Raw genomic sequence first — 23,177 nt, 5'->3', positions numbered from 1 at the left:
GGTTAGGCAAGTTGATACTAATCTAATTTTATCATGAAAATGTGAAATATTCTGTAGGAGGTGGTCTAATGAACTTTACTCAAATCAGGATGCCGTGCAAAGTAGTTTATTTCGGACTCATCGGCGTCCGTCTATTTACCGAAGCTAAGAACCGACTCCCATCGAAATGGCAAAGATATCGCTGGGCCGAACCGATGGGTACTCGGGTCTGGTGTTTGTCACTCGCCAAGAGGCGCAGGCCAAGCCATAAACCATCCCAAAATGCCTACAATTCATAAATATTTTATCATGAAAATATGAAATATTCAGACCATTAAATTGAACGAGATGCAACCTTTATAACATATTTCACTGTACCACAATAATAATAAAATTCACAAACCAACCACAACAGAGAAATCACCGAAATCCCCAAATTTTTAAAAAACAATTTTTCATTTCATCGCGTAAATATCTGCACAACGTAATACAGTAGTACTGAAATCAGCGAGAGATGTAATTTATCACGCTCAATTACTCTTAATATAAATCCGGCCCCGTTTATTTTCACTTTTAATGCAGCTTGACGCCGGGAGGAGGTTGAAAATGCAGCACATTATTAGATCGACTCGTTTATCACAGAAATTGATCTCTTATCATTCCTCCCCCTTTCGCGTATTATTCCCCTAAAACCTTTCAATTTTTCCCTCCAGCGGACAAAAAGCGTTCCTCGATTATGTTTCGGCCTAGCCCGGCGGTTTTCCCGCGGCGTCGATCAATAATGGCGATAATTGAACGGGCGACGCGTAATTGGGACAGCCAGGACTCTCCTCTGAACGAACGTAAAAGTGTTTTTGGCCATGGGCTCGCATTCACTGCGCGCCTCGGCGCGAAAGTTTGCCTCCATAGGCGGAATACCAAATGAGAGTTTCACCTTCTAGCGGCGGAAGTGCACGTCCACTTTCACAGCTACTTCCGAAACAAATATTCCGGGTGTAATTCTCCTCGTCACAAGTTGCACTCGTGTTCGATGTTCGATAATTATTTGGACTTTGAAAAATTTCGAACTTATCTTCTTCCACGTGTCTTCCAAGTATCTTGGGCTTAGATGTTGTTTACAAATTTTTATGTCGATTGGGTAATTATGTATTTCAGCTGATCGTGCTTTAATGTAACTTTTTAAACGACTGAGAAATATGAGTAACGCTAAATCGTGGAAACCTTGGGTACCATAATGTGACTTCAGCGATCGTTAGTTAATCTTTAAATGGAGAAAGGTATAATTCGTTTCCATAATTGTCCAGCTAATCGTTTTTGGTGCACGGCTGTTTTCAGAGAATTTCATTCTATATTTAAAATTCTCAAATGATCATTTTTTAAATTACCGAATCTCAGGTACTGTTTGATTCACGTTCATTCGTCGAATGAAACGCGTACTTTGATATGAAAAAATTCACGTCGAGCAGTAATATTTACCGAATTTCGTGTTCGATTCTTTATTCTTATGAACAAACGAAAAACCAGTAGAATCAGCTACATATTGTATGAAATGGTTTTTAATTTGTGTTTGTGAAACGGACATCGATAATTGATATTATCGAAATTCTCTCAAACTTGCCTTAGTACCATACTTTTTTTTTTATTATACTGCAAAGTATTCTTTGTTTACTTTACTCAAAGCAAACTCGTATGTTGTTTCTCCTTACAAGATGCAATCTGTAACGGTTCACCTTGATTCTGTCGTGGTACACAATTCATTCTATCGCGCTAGCTTGTTACGAAACGGATGCCGTAAGCGATAACACGTGCAACGACGACAATTAAACAAAATTACAGAATATATCGTATTGAAAATTCTGCAACAGTCACATCAACTTCTACGTGGTTGCAGAGTCGGCAAGGACAAACTAATCATTTTCAAATACTTCGTCTATTCAAACACCATTCGTCATCACCTAATCCTCCATCTTTCAAAGAACGTTTCACAAACTGCATCGTGTCATACAAAGTATTAACAAGTTTGACTAATATGGGAAATTAAGGAAATGTCAGGAAGAACGGTGATTTACACTGTAAATAAATATATGTTAAAGATACAGCTAAGTATAAAATTAAAGACACGTAACCTTGCAGGACAATAATTCCATTCACCCAAGTCTTCTATCATAATTTCACAGCAGAACAGAAAAACACCACTGAAGTAGCTCAAACATTATCAAATCTTAAAAAACAAAACAGTAAACAAATCTTTATTTATTATCAAACGTAAACAGTTCCCTGCATCTTTAACAAGACAAAGAAAAAAGCAGTAACATGGAGATAAGAGACAATTAAAAAAAGAAAACAAAGTTAGGTTAGTATAGCTCTAAGGTACAAAACCTACACTGAATTTCTCCCAACTTCCCCTATTGTTCTACTCTCCCTCTTTCCGCCAGCACTTGCGCACTTCTCCAATATCCCATTGCCGTACATCCCTCGCAACCATACACCCACAATTGTCCATCTTAACCTAAACAACTCAGTTTGAACATACTCGAAGCTAAACAACGTGAACCAAACCGACACATTCACCGTGACGCAGCCCTACATACACCTACCACCTAATTCTCCTTCGATAATTGACGACACCACACTAACTACCGTTAAAAATCAACGATACCTAACGAGGAACACCTCCTGCAACAAGAACCGTGCATACGTTATCCGTGAAATCGTATGCAAGCGTCATCATCGATTTCCGTCTGGCGCCGCTCCACTTTCGCGCGTGCGCGAAAAACCACGTATCGACAAACTCGCAATTTGTTCGCGCCGAATCTTCCGGCGTGTTGCGACACCGTTACCGATTCCACCTCCGTAGACAATCATGCCATTGAACCAGGGGGGAGAGAGATCGTCGTTCCTCCTCCTCCCCTCCACTGTTATCGTTCTTTCCGATGATTGATTCAGCTACGCGACAATCGTGACGGCCGACTCTGTGATGCCAGCTCGAGGGGAAATATCGCGCTCCAATTCGTCATCGGCTCGACTTTTCTCAAAGCAGCAACGCGACCATAATCGACCAGCGCGGCGGCGCGTCTATCGTGTGTTGTCGCGAGCGTACACGTCAGAGAGGCCAGGCCGGCAATCAGACGAGCCGCGTGCGACGGCATGCCCCTCTTTAGGGATTCTAAGCTCGCCCAAGTGGTACGTGCTGATCGAGAGCGAAGTTTCCCTGTGACCGGCTGGCACGCGGACCGTTCGCTAGTTTCGTCCAGGCGGTCGAGTGAAGTCGACCCAAACGGCAGTAGCAGCAGTGACAAGTCTTCCCGCTGGAAGACCACTGGACCAGCCGGTAGAATGATGAAGAGTTCAACAGCGTGGACAGTGTTCTGCCTCTCCGTTCTGACCATTCTTCTGCTGGTTCAGTTCATCATGGCAGCGCAGAACCAGCCGTTCGTCATCAGCAACACACTCGGTCAAGGTACCTCGAAGGACTACTTCATAGGACCGTGTCTGGTGAACGACAATCAAACGTGTCCCGACAAAGAAGTGACGTTCTTTTTGTACACGAAGAGGAATCAAAAGGACGGTCAGCAGGTTCTGGTGGACGAGACTGGCTCGAACCTAGGTCAGACGCATTTCGTACCGTCGAATCCGACGAAGATCGTCGTGCACGGCTACGACTCCGACATGGAGCTGTCCTACCTGGTGGACGTGCGAAAGGCCTACCTGGAGATCTACGATTACAACGTGATAGCCGTGGACTGGCATCGACTGGCCACCGCGCCGTGCTACCCTATCGTTGTGAGAAACGTGCCACACGTGGGTGACTGTTTGGCCCAACTGGTGCAGAGGCTGAGAGACGCAGGCACGCAGGACATACACGTGATCGGGTTCAGTTTAGGCGCTCACGTACCTGCGTTCGCGGCGAACTCTCTGCGACCGTACAAGATGACGAGGATCACCGGTCTAGATCCAGCTATGCCGCTGTTCGTCACCGTGGACAAGGACCAGAAGTTGGACGCTGGAGACGCGAATTTTGTGGATGTGTTTCACACGAACGCGTTCATCCAGGGCAAAGTGGAGATGAGCGGGCACATAGACTTTTACATGAACGGCGGGATCAATCAGCCAGGCTGCTGGGAGACGTGGAAACCGTTCGAGTGTGATCATCATAGATCAGTGATGTATTTCGCGGAGTCGATCAACAGTACCGTAGGATTCTGGGGTTGGCAATGCGGGGGATTCGCGTCTTATCTGTTGGGTCTGTGTCCGCCCAGGTATCCAGCGGTTTTGGCTGGCGACAAGGTGGACCAGAGGAGGAGGGGCTTCTTTCTAGTGAAAACGAACGCTCATAGTCCGTACGCGTTGGGAAATTTCACCGTGAATCGGATGGACATGTACGTGTAAGCTCTGACCGGAAGCAGACTCTAGTGATGTTGGTTCTTCGGGGAGAATTCTCGTTGGGAGCGTGAGAGTTTGCTGAAAAACGCGTTTTGTGTCAAGGTCAGGAGATCTCGAGCACCTGGCGCTAATCGATAACGTGCTCGACGTTGAGAAAGAAGCGGAGCTAACCAGCTGGCTGCACGCTCGTTTAGAAGGAAATTCCTTATCGATTGTAAGCGCATGAAGTGGATAACAGCGAACGATTTGTCGTGTTCTTGGGAAACGTGGTGAAGTTATACAGTTCATATGACCTTTTTTACGTTGAACTTGTGTCTTTTTGGGGGTAATGGGAGGGACTTTGTTTGGGTGCTTAAGGACGGGAAGAAAATTGACGCGTGAAGTGTGTTAATTTTTGTTGTTACACGATGTGTTAGGTTTGTTGGTTTTGTTTAGGTTTGGGTGACGCACATAAAACTGGCCTCGAATGCAAAATTCAGCGTTACAGTTATATTTCGTACTGAGATAAAAAGTTGGTGAACGTATAAATTGTTAAAATTGAAGACTTTTTAAAAATATCGTTCATTGGTTATACTAACATTTATCGTACTGTCACTCGTTCATCGTTCGTTTATTATACTATTGTAAGTGTAATTGAATAACCAAATCAACCTGTAAAACTGTATTTCGCTTTTGGAACCGGTTTTACGTACGCCACCCGGTATTTCGCTTGGCCGAACAGATTTCCAGCACTATTTTTCAGAGATAAGAGGCTTGGAGGTTTGATAAAGATTGTGATTATCTTCTTACGTAAACTCCTTACGTAATTACGGACTTTTAGGTAGATCTCTGCACGATATTTATAATGCATTTTGTTTGTATTCAATAAGCCTGTAAGGTATAGTAAGTACTGCTATAAGGCTGCACAAATAAGGATGATGTACTGAGTGATTAGGGGAAAACTTAAAAATCGCAAGGTAAATTTAAAAAAAAATTTTAATTAAACACATTTTACTGATAATTGAAAATAAATACTTATATCTGTTTTCTTCTCTTACGAGTTTTTGATAAAGACTCGATTATTTCGAAATTCTCTATTATCTTATCTTGTATTTTAATTTCTGCATTTGCATTATTCGTTGGCTTTTTGCCTGTAGTACTTGCTTCGAAAACGTTCTTTGTTTTTTAATTACAATGTATCTTCTACTTTTGCTTTTTATCTTTCAATTTTATCTATCCACTAGAAACTGTAAAAGTTATTGTCAATATGGTACAGTTTGAATTTTATACTTATTTATTTAACGTTTCCTTTTTCCTTAACGAATTTCATTAATTTCGTTTATTTCATTAAACAAGGTAAATAACATCGTTAATGTTTTTGTCAACAATGGTATTGACACTTCTGTCGCGCATTATTAACATTAAATTTAACGATCATACGGTATAAGTGTTATTTATTTATTTATTTATTCGATTAAGAATAGACGTGTATCAAAAGTTACATTAATTTAAATAGTAATATATGTTTAACGTAAAATCTTTCCATATGTCTTCCAAATGATACGACATATGGTGTACAATGTGCATTTTACAACTGTCTCAGGAAGAACAAGTTCTAGCAATATTTGTACATCGACATATGGACGTTATTGATCGTTTTATTAAAACGCCATAAATCGACGATTACGAAAAAGATAAGAGTAAGGAAATTAGAAAAAGAACAATTTTCTCAAGGACTTGTTTACATATTTCTACGATAAGAAATCGATCTAATCAGAATCAGAATCTTTTCGATTATCAGACTAATATTCCATTTTCTCTCAATATCAAATTTTCAATACTCGTTTCTAATATATTTCATTTGTATCGAACAGTGATCCTATTAAAATCCAAAGCTTCTTCAAATGTTTAACAATACAAGTGTACATATACTCCAATTATAAGACACTTTAATTAAAGCTATTAAATATTGAAGATAATTTGTGTTCCGTACGGAACAACGGTTCCCAAAAAAACCATAAAACGGCCCTGCCCGAGCCTCGACGCAGAGGATTAACGGGACCGTCAGACGAGCGTACCCCCGTTTACCGAACGACAACTTAGCACATTTTTACTATCCATTGTACCAATTTTCTAATTAGCAAACTAGTCTTCTCCTTCTCCGATGTCCGATTTCCTCTCCTACTGGAATTTTCCAAAACGCTAGCCGCCTCGGACTTCCATCCCCACTTTTACCCTTTCCCTATCCTCTCAATCACCGAATTTCCATCGTTTCAATATTCTACCCCCAGATTTTAACTCCGCCTACACCAACTCTAATTTTCTGCACTCCTCCAATTTGTCAGTCAGAGTCTTCCTCAGAACACCAAACCGTACATTCCAAAAAACGAGACTTGTAGTTTACCAGCAAATTAAATAAACTTGTACTCCGGATTCTCGTTAGTTCTCAATATAAGACATTCTATTCGTCGTGATCCAAGTTCCGTGATCGTGGACCGATACGACACCACAATTTGTACAAGTCACATTGATAACGATAAGATTTAATTGTACTCCGGATTCTCGTTAGTTCTCAATATAAGACATTCTATTCGTCGTGATCCAAGTCCCGTGATCGTGGACCGATACGACACCACAATTTGTACAAGTCACATTGATAACGATAAGATTTAAGTAATGTTAGATATTTATTTAAACGAGATTACTGGCTTATGTAGATTGTAAGCAATTTTTTCAACGATTCTTGTGAAATTCTGAAAATATTTAGGCTTATAAGAGGAACTTATTACTTGAAAGAAAAAGCATAATGCGAAGACCTTAGGTCGTCTAAAGGTGTAGAAGCCCCGGCGTATGATCTTGTTAGTTTCTTTAAAGCCGACTCTAAGGCGAAAAGGTCCGTCGTGCTCTATAAGTCACCAGAGAAACGTTTTAACAGCCAAAGTCTCTGCGAGAGGCTTCGATTAATTTTATCGTCTTCTCACCGGCGTTAAATTTCCTCAAGATCAGGGATCGTATTATGTTTATTAATGTCTTCTCACGCTGTCTTCGCGTTTCAGGGATAACTTCGCGACAATAGCAATCTTTCGCAGGGATAAACTTTTACATCGTGTTCGCTATATTTTCTGTGAATTTTATTTTCACGAAAACTGCGTCGAATAAGAATAATTTCAGGTTATGAATAAAAATGAAAAATGATATTATTAGAAGTCTAGGATAGAAGATAGGATATCTGATTGAACAAGGAAATTTGTAAGCAATTTATTTCTGCAATATAAGTAAATCTTGACATAACGTGTGAATTATTCTTAAAAATCAAATATTGTCAAATATTCTTAAGCAGAATTACAGTTTGCAATAATAAAAGAGTAATTATTGAATTTATCAATTTATTGTGTAATTCATTTTCTTGCAAATCCTCAACTGCTGAATTTCTTTGCAATAAAAGTTACGTGTACGTGCATATCTTTGCTGTCATTGGCAATTCAACGTTGTTGACCTATTAACCTGACCTACTTAGAGACACCTATCTGCTGAATGTAGTTAAATGTTACAATTTTCCGTTCCAATTTTTAAATTTTTCCTTTTTTATTCTAGCATTTAACACACACTCAACGGTGAAATTAAAAATAGGGAAATTCACCGAGAAATAAATAATGAGTTTACTTAAAGAGAGAGAGAGAAGGATTCTCAAATGACAATAAATCTCACTTTGTGAAATATTCTCCAAACGATCTTTCAAGAAGAAATTATGCAATTTATTTTCATAACATGAAGAATTTTTATAATGGTTAAAAATTGTTAAAGTAACGCAGCAACTATATAATTCTCTTTCCAACCACAATGTTATTTTTTCAGACAACTCTATTCGAAGTTGTACAACTTTTCCCTCTAGTATGTCCCAAACAATACAATTCATACTGTCAAAACATTCAAATTGCATCATCACCAATTCGAATATTAAACAAATGGAAAGCACGTTTTGGGAGCTGGATTGTATCCAAACAATTCGTTAGTAACTAACGAGGCCCTCGTTAGTCGGCACGTGATGCCAAAGGCTGTAAGACCAGAAATAAAAAAAAATTCCGGACATCAGCTGATTCGTTGAAAAATTCGATTGTTTGGATTTGCATAACGGGTGGAGCACTTTTAGTTCGTTTAAATTTTTAGAAATTCATCGTATTATCCGTCCTGTGCAAACAACACTTTGCTGTACGATCGATCGAATTATTACAAATATTCCTCTGATAAATTCTGAATTTTTAAACAGCGAAATATTGTCTAATTAAAAAGTGTCGATCAATTGTATTTTACAGATATTTACGGAACTATAGTCTTTCGTTATTTCATTACTGTATTATACTTTTCTTTCAATTTGGAAACCGGTAATGCGATTTCCAGAGAAGCAAAGTGACGATGCGTATTTTATTTCAAATAACTCTCGGAGTCGTTCTTTTCGATACGCATTTCCAAATCGAGGAGAACGCATTTACATGGAGATATCTCCGAATATTTTCTCCCTTGGAATACACGACTGGTTCGATCGAAAATATGCTTGCAACGAAACGTTCCCAGGCACACTCGGTGCTGCATTTTACGTCCGAAATTTGTATCGAGGAAAATACTGTATCGGATTAAAAAAGCTCGAAAGGAATGCAACGCGTGGTTTGGAATTAGAAGGTTGTATAATACATCGCTGGTAAAAATATCAGTTTGAACGTCGGAAATTGTGTAACGCGGTATTCAAATGTATGTAAATGTCGGGAAGGCTGGAAATCGTGGAATTCATTGTGGAAAGTGAGTAAAAGTACATACTACAGCACAGTTACCTAGAAAATCCAGCAACGTGATAGAAATCGCGTAACGCGTGACATTTTTTTCTTCTTCGTGGAAGGAATATCTAATTCGCGAATTTTTTGAGTAGCAATCAATTTCTGGTACTTAACGATGTTTCTCTTTAAAATGAAATCTAATTGGCGAAGTTTCTAAGTAAAAAAAAAAATCAGCGAATAATCTCATCTTTGAGTAACAGTTCATTTCTGGTACTTAACGGTATTTTTCAGCGAAGCAAAATCTAATTCGCGAATTTTAATCGTAAGAAAAAATATTTGAGTAGTAATTTATTTGTGGTATTTTATAAAAATGAATGAATGAATTTTTTTAAATTTTGTCATACTACTTACCATACTGAGATGTGATACAAAGTCAATCAACGGGTTTCTGGTCAGTTTGGCATTCGATCGAAAATATTCGTCATTGGAATACTTTTTGCCCATTCCCAGAGCAGCATAGCAATTATAAACCACGCTATTCCCCAATTCACAAAATACTCTTCTAATACACAGCTGTTCAACCTTAAATTCGTCATAAGGAATAATCTAAAGGACAGTAAATCAACAGAATACCCCTTGAAATCTTTAAAACACCTAAAATTATTCAACAAGTTGTAAGCTCAAGTAGCATACTCTTTCTTTCCGTAATAACACGCAAGAGTGATTGGTAAGACTTGAAATAGCGAAGGAAGAAAAGGCAGAAGTACGAAATAAAAATGAATGCTAAACGGAATACATGCACACGGTGGTAAAAAGCTGACGTTAAGTTCGGAAGTACAGCCACGAGTAGTATGAACGTTTCAACATTGAACGTTGAAGAGAGGGGTCGAATAAGCACAGTCTGTATCTTTAATGCAACATTTTTGGATCCCTTTGTTTCGCTGGTAACGTCGGTGTTACACGGCTCGGGGAAGCGTGTGACGCGGAATAAGCGTACTTCTGGTCCATTTAAATGAATGCAAAATTAGGAGGTCGAGGAGGAACGTGACGCAACGGTGCATCACGTAAACGTTGCACATTGTGTGTAGCGGCGTAAGCAGAGAATTTAATTTTTAAAAAGGCCCGAGATACGGTTCCAGCGATATATTTTTCCCCGGTGAAACTGAAAATATTTGAAACGTGCCGGTTACTTGCCTCCAAGCTGCCCCAATTTTCCCAAGGGAAATTGTTCGATTAGTTGTTTCGCAATTGTCAGAGATGACAGAAATATTGAATTTCAGCTCTCGAAATATTAAATTTCAGCTCTCGAAATATTGAATTTCAGCTCTCGAAATATTAAATTTCAACTCTCGAAATATTGAATTTCAGCTCTCGAAATATTAAATTTCAGCTCTCGAAATATTGAATTTCAGCTCTCGAAATATTAAATTTCAGCTCTCGAAATATTGAATTTCAACTCTCGAAGTTTTCAATTTTAACTCTCGTAATTTTCAATTTCAGCTCTCGAAATATTGAATTTCAGCTCTCGAAATATTAAATTTCAGCTCTCGAAATATTGAATTTCAGCTCTCGAAGTTTTCAATTGTAGCTCTCAAAATTTTCAATTTCAGCTCTCGAAATATTGAATTTCAGCTCTCGAAATATTAAATTTCAGCTCTCAAAATATTGAATTTCAGCTCTCGAAGTTTTCAATTTCAGCTCTAAAAATTTTGTTACTCTGCCTTCGAATCACTGTTTGAATGGATATTTGCAAATTAGAATATACATTAGTATTTATGCTTCTTAATTTAATTTTTCAACTCTGGAAATTTTTAATTTCTGCCTTCCAATAACTTTTTTGAATGGATAATCGTAAATTAGAATAGATTAGTATTTATGATTATTACGAATAAATTTGGTAAAGTAATTTGCAAAGTTTTTCGCCGATTAAATTGAACAGAATCATAAATAACGATTGAATTGAACGAATAAAGTTTAAATATTTATCATCTTCCAATGAATACTCATTGATCACTTTACATTACTCTTATTATTATTTTCATGTTTCATCGAGGCGTTCTTTCCGTTCGCGTGGTATTTCGCGGATTATAAATTCAAAATGATTAAATTTGACCGCGATATGAGAAATCTCGGTATCCAGCGGAATGTACCGCAATCTTCGCTAAATTATGCTAGATTTATGAAACGCATACTTGTCCGACATCCGCCAAGATACTCGAAATTCCTCGAATTTTCTTTCATCGAAATGCTCCCACCGTTGGCATTCGATGAATAACATCCTCGTATTAAATGTTGAGTAAATTATCCACGAAATGATGCACTTTCCTTACGATTTAAAACGATACCAGATTTCAATGATACAAGAACTTTGTGACATGCATTCTCCAGCATAATGCAGAAACTCTTTTTATTTTCCAAGTGTAATATTTTTTTTAATTTCCTGATTAAATATCTTCTTCCATAAGACAATAAACTTGATGAAAATTGACAATTCTAAAATTTGTCCCACATACAATTTTCTCACTTTCCAAATTCGACTTTTTCAAGTAAATTCATCTATTTCCAACACACTCCTACACTTGAAACTTCGTTTCTATCTTATTTTCCCATAAAAATATAACATTCTGCACAATTCCACATTTTTACATTTCCCATAAAAGTATAGAATTCTAAACTTTCCTCGTTCTTCCTCCAAAAACAACCAAACAATCAATCACCCCGAAACACTATCAAAATTCATTACTCCAAGTAACAAGAACTTCCATTCACTGCACGGATAAACGACGCGAGAAACCTAAACCAAATGAAAACAATCGATGTCCAATCGCTAACGAGTCAAACTAATTACAGGCTAACCGAGTTAACTCTCTCTCTCTTTGCGCGTCGTTGCTCGCATGATTTTCCAGACGCTAACAATCACCGATTAATTTTCCAGGCAGAAGGCTGGCTTATTGCCGGCACAAAGTCGGCAACATGCAGAAGACGGTTATTTTCTGGTCGGTCGAGCTCGAAAACGTAATCCTCAGGCGGATAGTTATGAAAATTTAATGGAGTAACGAGGAGCAAGTGTAAAGCGTATGATAGATATCGGGTAATCGGATAATGAGCGCCTCGCCGTTAATGAGCTTACTCGTAATTGCGTGTCGACCCTCTCCACCTTCCCCCTCCACGCTCCGAATAATTGTTATTCGCTATTCGTACACACGTGGACAATAACGATAATCGATCCCGCACCGCTGCCTTCGACGGCGGCGATTGTTTAGCGCGAAATTTATTTATCAACCAGAACGCTGTCCGCGATTAATTAACATCCCGATAGGACGCGGCGTGCCTAAGAGAAAGGTACACCGGTGAAATTACGGTAATCAGCGCGACGAACGTTGAAATCTGTGAAAACACTTTCGAATTCGTCGGCGATTTCTGTGGCGATTTGTTTCAGAAATTCGTGCATCGTTCACGGAATTATGCAGGATGATAGAAAGAAAGAAAGGGTGATTTCTGGTGAAAGAAATCGAAATTTAAAAATTCCTATATGCACACTATTTTACTATTGGTATATTGTCACCTTGTTTTCTGTATAGAATTTTGAGATCCGGGGAATTAGGGAAACTTGAATAAATTCTAATTGGCTTTCGATTCTCTGATTAAAGGGTTGATTGGAAATAATATTCAACCCTTGTAAACTCTGATATGGATAAAAATAAAGTACCTTTCCATTCTACGTTGCTTCTTCCCTGGTTTCGCGTATTTTCATACCAAAAAAGGAAGAAATAAAAAAAACATTCGAAAAATGTTCGCCAATTTTCTCCGAAATATTGCTACGTATTTTTGCCATTATTCTCACCGAAAGCGGGAGGCAGAAAGGTAACAAAAAACTGCCAGGTATGTGTATTATGCCGCTCTCCTCAATATTTAGTGTATCGACCGCAAAATACCGCTGCTCTTTACAAGGCCCGCTATCACGAATCTGCTCTTCGCATCTCTCGAGTATTCATGTAGACTCACGGGCATTCGAGATACACGTTCCCGCGAGTTGTCGAATTCTAAGGGAGAATTAAACGAACACGTCTGCTGTTTGCAAACTTGAGAGAATGCCGGGGCTTAGTGGCCGCCCCTCTGCGTTATATGAACGCGTCTGGTCTCAGACAGTTTATCCCAACTAATAATCTCTGCGCCGCACTCGTGATGTTTTCCTTTCAGCATTCTCGGTTAACATTTTTAATTTACGTAGCGGAGGACCCGACAAAGCCGCTCTTTGAACTTCCAAATCGCGCGACAAAAGGGAAGATGGAAAATTAAACAGAACTGCAGCGAGGAATTTTCTTTGATTACTTTGTCGCACGAGCGCGTTTTAATATGCGAAATTTTTGCGAGAGAATTGGATAGAATATACTTTACGGTGATAGTGAGGTTGAGTTCTTGTGATTTTTTTAAAGTAATATGTGAAATTTAATCGTTTGTCATAATAATATTCGCGAGCTACACCAAGAAGGGAAACACCAGCTAGGGAAATTCAAATTCCCAGCTCTTGAACTACTTTTCTAAAATATACACGAATATTACAGTTCTTTAAGTAAACAATCTACAACAATTTTTATGTAAAATCTTCTTTATTTTTTTATGTGATAATTTTTCTAAAGTATACTCGAGCAGAATAATTTTCGAAGTAAATAATCCACGACAAAGCTTCCGAATTCTTTTCAGTCGAAATCGATTTTCATTTTTCCGAGAACAAAAGGAAACAGAGAATTATAGAAATAAAAATACGCAAAAATAGTGGAGCGAGAAGAAGCAGTGCAATGAGACGGTCGTCGATCATCGACTCTCGATGGCGTATTCATACGAGCTGTCCCGGTGACCAGTTACAACGGGGATGTCGGACGAAATAAAAAAATCGAGAATCGGAGGGAAACGCGAAAGTAATTAGTTCTCCGTGTCACCGTGCTCGCGCGAATCGATACTCGGTATTTCGAGGACGGCCGCTAAATTTACTCGGTCAACTCCGTTTTAGCTGTACCACGACCTGCACGAATCACAGGTCATTTTCGCTATTTCTACCCGCGACCTTTTTCTCCTTTCTTCACTCCTGACCGTAGATTTTCCGCGAAATTCATTTGCCGATTTCGCAGGAAATCCTGCTGGCAGGAAAAAGGGCTGATCCTGCGTCGAACCAGGCGTGAATTGCCTTGCGAAAATATCACTCTGTGTGCACAGTGTCCGCGTGAAATAAGTCGAAAATGTGGAGTAACATTTTTTCGTACCAAGCTTCGTTTCCGAGTAAATCGACGTTGAAGATTCGTGGGTGCGCGTGCAAGTTTTGTGAACGGTTTCTATGGTATTTCCTGTTCGTCTTTCTCTGCCTAACGTGAGAAATCCAAAGAGCAATACAGGTAGTTTACAGTGATATTTGTTAGAAGTAGGCGTGAAAAAGATTACGCGTAAGTGCTCCACGCGTAACGAATTTTCAACATCTATTAACTCAAAAATGAAGCTTCGTATGAAAAAATGTTACTCCACATTTTCGACTTACTTTTTCGTGTAGATTAATTGTGCTCTAGCAGGAAAAAGTTCGTGAAACTAATCGAACAACGTTACAAAAATAATTTTTAAATATTGTACCCGGGAAAAAATTATTTATACCGTATTATGTCACTCGTCGTACTAAACAACTTTCGCAAGGACATTTTTTCGATAACTTCAACTCCTTCTGAGATATTCCACCAGTTAGTCGAGTTAAAAAAGACACCCGGTATATTTGACTGGAGAATATTTTAGGAGCTCGCAAGCCTCTACTCGTTACACTTGAAATCCGAGTATAGAGCCGTTAATCAAATAATTTGTTCAGCTTCTACAAAATGAGAATTTTCTACAAATGAAGTTTACCTAGTTTATCGTCGTTTATCTCAACACGTTGTACGGCGTTTGCTGACGTGGTCTGCTTGTTTTTTTTTTAATAGCTTCCTTCCGCCAAATGAGAACATGCACTTAGTTTGTCGATAATACTCCACTTCGGGGTTGGGTTCTCGTGTCAATAGCAACCCCGCATAGTGTAATCTGGGATAAATCCAAAATAGTTTTACGGTTATCGATTTAACCGGCGCGGCGCTTGTACTTTCAGCCGAGGGGTATATACAATTACGATGTTCCTTTCGTACGTGTTGCGACCTGATTAGGACAAAACGAAGTCTCGGTTCAGCGGATTATAGGAATAAACAACTTAGTCACATTTGGCCGCCAGACCGAGGTGCCGACGTTCGGAAGACCGCAATATACCCCCCGTGGACGCACCAGCGCGACACTCAGACAATAGGTCCCAAAAACACTCGGTACCAGGAGACACTTGAGATCCGTTCCGAGGGCAGCCAGGGTCCCGACCGACGACGCGAAGTCATTCAACCGTCGAAAGTCGCACGAACGACATCAGACATCTCGTCTGGGTTTTCTAAATAAAAGATTTCAAGCGCGAGCACGCGTACGTTTATTCTCCCGTCACCCACAAATTCATCAAAACATCTACAACATCTAATCAAACCCAGAATTCATCAAAACATCTACAACCAAAGGAAAAACATCTAATCAAAATAAAAAATATCTAACCCAACAACGAAGTTTTAATACACCTCGAACCAGCGAGAACAATCATCAACCTGCGCCAGAACTTCTGATCATAAGACTTGATCAAGGTCCAGTAACGCAACAGTACGTAATGCGTTAATAAAGAAGAGAAGAGAGCTTTTTGCATTAGTTCGTTGCTCTTCGTGAGACTTTGAAATTTCTGATTTTTCTGGTAGGAGCAACTGGAAAGATAAAATGACAATGATGAATTTTATTTTCTAATTAAACCTGTTAACTAAGTTTTCTTTTACAATGAATTGACGTAAATAAGGATTGAACGATACCGATTAACGTAAAATCGTAACATAAAATTTAGTAAAATTGTAATTGCTGTCATTATTATTATATTATCTTCTAATCGGTACAACGAAAGAAAATTCTGTCTGCAATGTTAACCCTTTGAGGACTCATATATGCGTTCACAGAACACTATGAACTTATACATTTTCAAGCAATAAAAATAGTTAGAGTGACCTTATTACTCATGCACTGTATTTGAGGAAAATGTAATTTTGATACGATTTAATTAAAAAAAAAAAGTAGTGACCTAATTATGTGTTATACGAGTAATCGGTACTTCGACTTGACACTTTTAGTCCTACGTCTTTAGTCCTAGAATAACACTTTCGTCCTTAGAATATCCTATCAAATTTATCGATATATTTAAAAAAAGAACTGTTTAAAAGTACTGCAATAAAAGTTCTAAAACTACCCCAAGGCAACAGAGAATCGCCAATTTCTATTACGAAAACACCGTTTCGCGAAGTTTGTTTTCCCTCTAGAAAACTCAATCTTCCCGATACTCTCTATCTTTCGAACCTCTACAATTCGATTTCACGGGAATTATAATGCGACGGTCGTGTGTCGAACGCCTCAAATCACGTTCCACGGTCCCCGTAAAGTTTGCACAAAGCAGACTGCACGGCGCCTACTATAAAAATGGCAGATGCGTCCCGCGTCGACTAAACAAAAGCAACGAACGTTCGAGACATGACGAGTACACGTCTGAAAGTTGTATGGATTTGTGGATGTGGAACGGTCGTCTTCCTTCTCACGTTCGACGCGTATATTCGACCGATGGGCGTCTTCCGAGAGTCCTGGCACGTTAAACGCATTCTTGTCCAGGGGTTTTTGCTTCTGAGAATTACATTCGACCTGGATTCCGTTCCGGAACTCAAAGAGAAGAGATGGCAGTACGTACTGCGAACTGAGATTATATCGAGAAACGTTGCATCTTCTCGTTAGGATTCGTCTGCAAACACGGTGAGATAAAAGGACCTTTGTTGGTAAAATGAAATTGTCGATTGTTTTGGCGATGTTAACCCATTTGCATCCGTAAGGGGAATATTCCGCACACGACCAACGTCACCTATCACCAAGCGCGGACTATTCCGCGAGCCGCGACTTTCACACGCGGTGATACGGGCTAACTGTCAGTTGAACGCAGCGCAGGAGGGGAGCCGGGTCCTTCTGACCCGGGGACCTTGGGGAGTGACGACCCCACGTTTCCGAGTTGGCCGGCCCATGCCAAGGTGTGCAAGCACTGCATGGGTAGTACGAAAAATCCTGCGAACCAGTATGGCTGGGGCACTGGTACCGCGGGGGTTGACGTTATAAGCCCACGGGAGGGGTCACCCCTCTCCCGTTGTCGACCAAGGGTTGGACTCGCGGAGGCAGTGGTTAAGCCTGTATGCAGGCAAGAGGCGTTGGCGTCTCGGCGGGTGAGCTGCGTCTCTTCAGCTCTTCAGCGTCTCTTCAAATCGTCGTTGTGCCTGTAATAAGCACTATAGAAATTTTCTGCTTTACAAGTTACTTTATTTTATTTTGTAAAAGTGCATGTTAAATATTGCGGCGCTTTACGTAGAGTTTCCAACAAAATAGCCGGCGCTTTAAGTGATATGCTATCTGACGCATTAGATGAAAATTTGACAAATTTTACCATTTATTCAAATTAAATACTTTTACTAATCTCGACATCGCCGGTCACCGATGACTCCCGCAACGTTCAACGAGTTAAAAGAACGATTGCAAGTAAAAATTTGAAATATCAATTCGCAAGTGACCAACTACCCTAACTGCAGCTATACGCATCAGCACGGTGTCGCTGCTTAATGCTTCAATTTTCGTCCTCGGTATATCGTTTCCACCAACTACACCCCGTTGTGTTTTCAAAGGCAGTTCCGCACAGAGCGTAGAGATTGAAAATTTTATAAAATCAGCCGTTTTGAAACTCTCGAGAAACTAATTTCAACGATTTCATGCCGCTGCTGGAACTATATTAAAAAGAATGAATAGCACTCCTGTTAATCCAAGTTGGAAAAGAAAGAGAAACAAGGGGGTGGATTATTAGCGCAAACTTCTCTGCCACGATTAATATAGAAACAAAGGTTATACGGTGTACGGATCGGTTCAATACGTTTCTTCGCATCGAATTGCAACGATGTCAAAGGAAAACAAGCTTCAAGTTGTGTCGAGTGCACAGAAACTTGCTAACAAATTTGCCTCTGCGGTTGGCTGCTTTGCGCATCGTTGCTTTCACTGTTTTCGCCAAACTATTGCCTGAGGATTTGTTGTTTGCTCTTGCTCTTCGAGAAATACGTTTAAAGAAAATTATGCTCTAGCGAGATTTTTTCATTTCTGTTCGATGTTGGAATTACGATAGTTGCGTTAGCGTGAACGTACGATAACTTGATACTATTGAATTACATGGATATTGTAAAAAAATGAAGATTTTCTAATTTCTATTGATGTTAAAATTACGATAGTTGCGTTAGCGTGAAGGTACAATAACCCGATACACTGTTGAATTATATGGATGCACATTAGTTACACCACGATTGAATTCTTCTGTGGGATTTAATGAACCATAGAAATGATCTGTAATGATTATACGATTATCGGACGATTACTATGAATTATACATATGCGTGTAATTATTATTACCATGACCGTATGTAATTGCCGCGTAGTGGAATAATTGTTGATGACTAAAACATGATTCCATGAGAGGCGGAAGCTTCAACCTGACACATGATGCAATTGCACTATTTTTCCTCCCGCGTGATACTCGAAAATAATAGTATTCTAGGCGTTCTAGAAAAGGTTCCAAGACGGCGTTGCCACTTGAAGCACTCGAGTAGGGTGGCTTTTAATGATGGAGCGGCAAAGAGGTTAGTGGACCACGCTCATTGGGTGGAGTACGTGGTCACGTGTGGTGACAGCACGGTTTTTCTTTTTTGCACGAGAATTATTGCATACGCTCATCGAATAGAATCGTAACGTTAACGTGCATAATTTCGTTCGTTTTCTTTGCTACAATTTTTCACAGTTTTCGTCGACCAATAGCCGAACACACCACGTTTTCCACCTCCATAACACAACCACCAATCAGAACCAACCTAATGTCTGTATATACACCTACACACCTGAAAACCGACAATCACTGTAAGACGAGTGCACGGGACACATCGTCACGAAACGAACAATCCAAATTCAACTGAACATCTAAAATACATCTAATCAAAACAAGAATTCATGAAACCATCTACAACATCTAATCAAGGGAAAATCATCTAATCAAACCCTGAATTCATCAAAACATCTGCAACATCTAACCAAAGGAAAAACATCTAATCAAAATAAAAAATATCTAACCCAACAACGAAGTTTTAATACACCTCGAACCAGCGAGAACAATCATCAACCTGCGCCAGAACTTCTGATCATAAGACTTGATCAAGGTCCAGTAACGCAACAGTACGTAATGCGTTAATAAAGAAGAGAAGAGAGCTTTTTGCATTAGTTCGTTGCTCTTCGTGAGACTTTGAAATTTCTGATTTTTCTGGTAGGAGCAACTGGAAAGATAAAATGACAATGATGAATTTTATTTTCTAATTAAACCTGTTAACTAAGTTTTCTTTTACAATGAATTGACGTAAATAAGGATTGAACGATACCGATTAACGTAAAATCGTAACATAAAATTTAGTAAAATTGTAATTGCTGTCATTATTATTATATTATCTTCTAATCGGTACAACGAAAGAAAATTCTGTCTGCAATGTTAACCCTTTGAGGACTCATATATGCGTTCACAGAACACTATGAACTTATACATTTTCAAGCAATAAAAATAGTTAGAGTGACCTTATTACTCATGCACTGTATTTGAGGAAAATGTAATTTTGATACGATTTAATTAAAAAAAAAAAGTAGTGACCTAATTATGTGTTATACGAGTAATCGGTACTTCGACTTGACACTTTTAGTCCTACGTCTTTAGTCCTAGAATAACACTTTCGTCCTTAGAATATCCTATCAAATTTATCGATATATTTAAAAAAAGAACTGTTTAAAAGTACTGCAATAAAAGTTCTAAAACTACCCCAAGGCAACAGAGAATCGCCAATTTCTATTACGAAAACACCGTTTCGCGAAGTTTGTTTTCCCTCTAGAAAACTCAATCTTCCCGATACTCTCTATCTTTCGAACCTCTACAATTCGATTTCACGGGAATTATAATGCGACGGTCGTGTGTCGAACGCCTCAAATCACGTTCCACGGTCCCCGTAAAGTTTGCACAAAGCAGACTGCACGGCGCCTACTATAAAAATGGCAGATGCGTCCCGCGTCGACTAAACAAAAGCAACGAACGTTCGAGACATGACGAGTACACGTCTGAAAGTTGTATGGATTTGTGGATGTGGAACGGTCGTCTTCCTTCTCACGTTCGACGCGTATATTCGACCGATGGGCGTCTTCCGAGAGTCCTGGCACGTTAAACGCATTCTTGTCCAGGGGTTTTTGCTTCTGAGAATTACATTCGACCTGGATTCCGTTCCGGAACTCAAAGAGAAGAGATGGCAGTACGTACTGCGAACTGAGATTATATCGAGAAACGTTGCATCTTCTCGTTAGGATTCGTCTGCAAACACGGTGAGATAAAAGGACCTTTGTTGGTAAAATGAAATTGTCGATTGTTTTGGCGATGTTAACCCATTTGCATCCGTAAGCGGAATATTCCGCACACGACCAACGTCACCTATCACCAAGCGCGGACTATTCCGCGAGCCGCGACTTTCACACGCGGTGATACGGGCTAACTGTCAGTTGAACGCAGCGCAGGAGGGGAGCCGGGTCCTTCTGACCCGGGGACCTTGGGGAGTGACGACCCCACGTTTCCGAGTTGGCCGGCCCATGCCAAGGTGTGCAAGCACTGCATGGGTAGTACGAAAAATCCTGCGAACCAGTATGGCTGGGGCACTGGTACCGCGGGGGTTGACGTTATAAGTCCACGGGAGGCCCCCACCCGTTGTCGACCAAGGGTTGGACTCGCGGGGGCAGTGGTTAAGCCTGTATGCAGGCAAGAGGCGCTGGCGTCTCGGCGGGTGAGCTGCGTCTCTTCAGCTCGGGTACCGACCTGCAGAGCCGGTAGAGATTTAGAAAGGTGTCGCTCGTACCAAGAGTGGTGGCCGGAGCTTGCACTCTGGTACCGATTTGGTAGTACTCGCGGAATTTATTCTGAGAGCTATAGAGCGTATCTCAATCCCGCGCCCATGGGGGCCGTGTCTGTAAAACCTTCGGGCAGGTGCGGACACGTTAATAAACTCTCGGGCAATGTCAGTTGTACGCCGCTGATGTCTGAACTCAGTAGCGTAGGTAGAGTCGTGATGCAAATGGGTTAAGGAAGAAGTTGAGAAGTGTGGTATAGGGAATTGTAAGATTAAACGATTTTTTAAATGACAGGAGAGAATGAGGTTTGCGATGTGATAGATGTGAATGAGGAGTGTTTGAGATTGATCGAAAAGTTCGAATTTAAGGATTTGTGACGTACAAAGGATCTCCAGATGGACCCAATTAGTTGAATCAATCGTTTCATACTTCGTGCTGTCTTTTCCTAAAGCTTCAGCTTCACATGCTTCCAGACATTAGAAACGAGATTCACATCGTGCAATTGCACCTAGTTGCCATTTGCTGTTTTTCACTGCATGCAAAGATGCCTTCGCTGTTTTGGAACAATTTTTCAGTATGCTTTCACGAATGCAGAGTATCCTTTATTACACTTTAGAATTGTAAGTTCTGAGAATATAGACGAGTAAAAGTACTTAAAAAGAAATTGAAAATGTTTGTAAACAGATTTGACAAAAGTGATCTCTCCTCGCTCATTTTCGCGCCTTATTGCATTCTAATAAATCGTCACGTTACTAACATATATATTCTTATTAAAACGTTGGATTTGTTCAATTTGGTAATGAAACATATTTTCTTCGTTAATTTCTAAGGGAGAGAGAATGTAACTTATTTATCGACCCAATTTTTCTACAATTTCACATTTTGATTGGAGAAGAGGTTATTCGCAAGAGGTTAATACACGAAAGAATACAAAGTGAATCACTAGGGAGAATACATAAAACAGTGAAAGAGACGAAAGGTATAAAGGAATACATATAAATGGGTGAATTTCGAAGCGAAATCGAAAGAGATGCAGGTGCTATGGCGGGACTGATGTGTTTTACGGAATTCCAGTGCAACAGATGTACGGATCGAACGGAGCGAGCGCAGGCCTGCCGGTGGGCATGACCACGTTGAAGGGCACTACGGGCACGTTCGGAGCCCTGGGGAGCTACGGTTCGGCCCTCGGATCGGGGGTAACTGGTGCCACGACCCTGCCGCGGCCGGGAAACTGGCTGCGCCCTGCGGGCCTCAGGCACGGGCACAGCGCGGCCCGGGTCCGCCTCTACTGCCAGGCAAAGTGAGGAGCCACGGTTCCGACAGGTAACCAATCCAATGTATTCTACAATATACCTTTTTCTCCCCTTCAACTCCTTCGCTGCCACGTTGGTCACCTGTGACCGGAGATTCCTTCCTCGAAGGGGCCGCGATGGTCATCGGTGACCGGGGTGCCTCAGATGTTTCGAATCGAATTTCGTCGACTAAAAATTTCGAACATCATAGCTGACTAGATATTGTTTTGAATTTCAAAAAGTTAATAACAATGATAAAGAATAATATGAACATTTTCTTGTGGCCCCCTGAGAGCAATTTCCCTTTATTTTCTATACGTGTCGAGTTCATTTGTTATTGTAAAGAATTTTTTAACCCTTTGCGATGTAGTTTCGTTAAATTTTCATTGAAATTATCGACACTATTTCACCGACACCGACCTTTATCCGCACTGTGATCTGTTCCAAAAGTAATAAGATTATGCTTAGAGAAACTTTTTTCAACTTACATTTTTAAGAATCAAAGTACCGAGCCTTGAAGAGTGTTATTTTCGACAAAATACATTTGTTAATTTTTTTTTCTGTACTGTGAATAAGGTAACGTTTGTAGATAATGAAAGTGGAAACGTAGGAGAAACTGTGCCCTAATTTCAGGGGGTTAAACACGTTTTTCCTAATTTAACGTTTCCGTAATGTTCGAGGTAAATTCTTTTCGGCTAATCTACTATTC

At 39.9% G+C, this 23,177-nt stretch overlaps 1 protein-coding gene across 1 annotated transcript in view; it reads left to right on the top strand.

Moving 5' to 3' along the window:
* The window catches only part of LOC108579009, a 116,672-nt gene extending 112,304 nt beyond the window's left edge, over nt 1-4,368 (top strand). The window contains exon 7 of the mRNA XM_017942436.1: nt 3,141-4,368. Coding sequence (XP_017797925.1) covers nt 3,141-4,368 — 1,228 coding nt within the window. The remainder of the gene's footprint in view (nt 1-3,140) is intronic.
* Nucleotides 4,369-23,177: the final 18,809 nt, after the last annotated feature.

This window comes from Habropoda laboriosa, unplaced genomic scaffold (genome assembly GCF_001263275.1).
Source record: "Habropoda laboriosa isolate 0110345459 unplaced genomic scaffold, ASM126327v1 scaffold78, whole genome shotgun sequence".
NCBI lineage: Eukaryota > Metazoa > Arthropoda > Insecta > Hymenoptera > Apidae > Habropoda > Habropoda laboriosa.
Note: the sequence above shows the minus strand (reverse complement) of the source record. Positions and strands in the feature narration are given on the sequence as shown.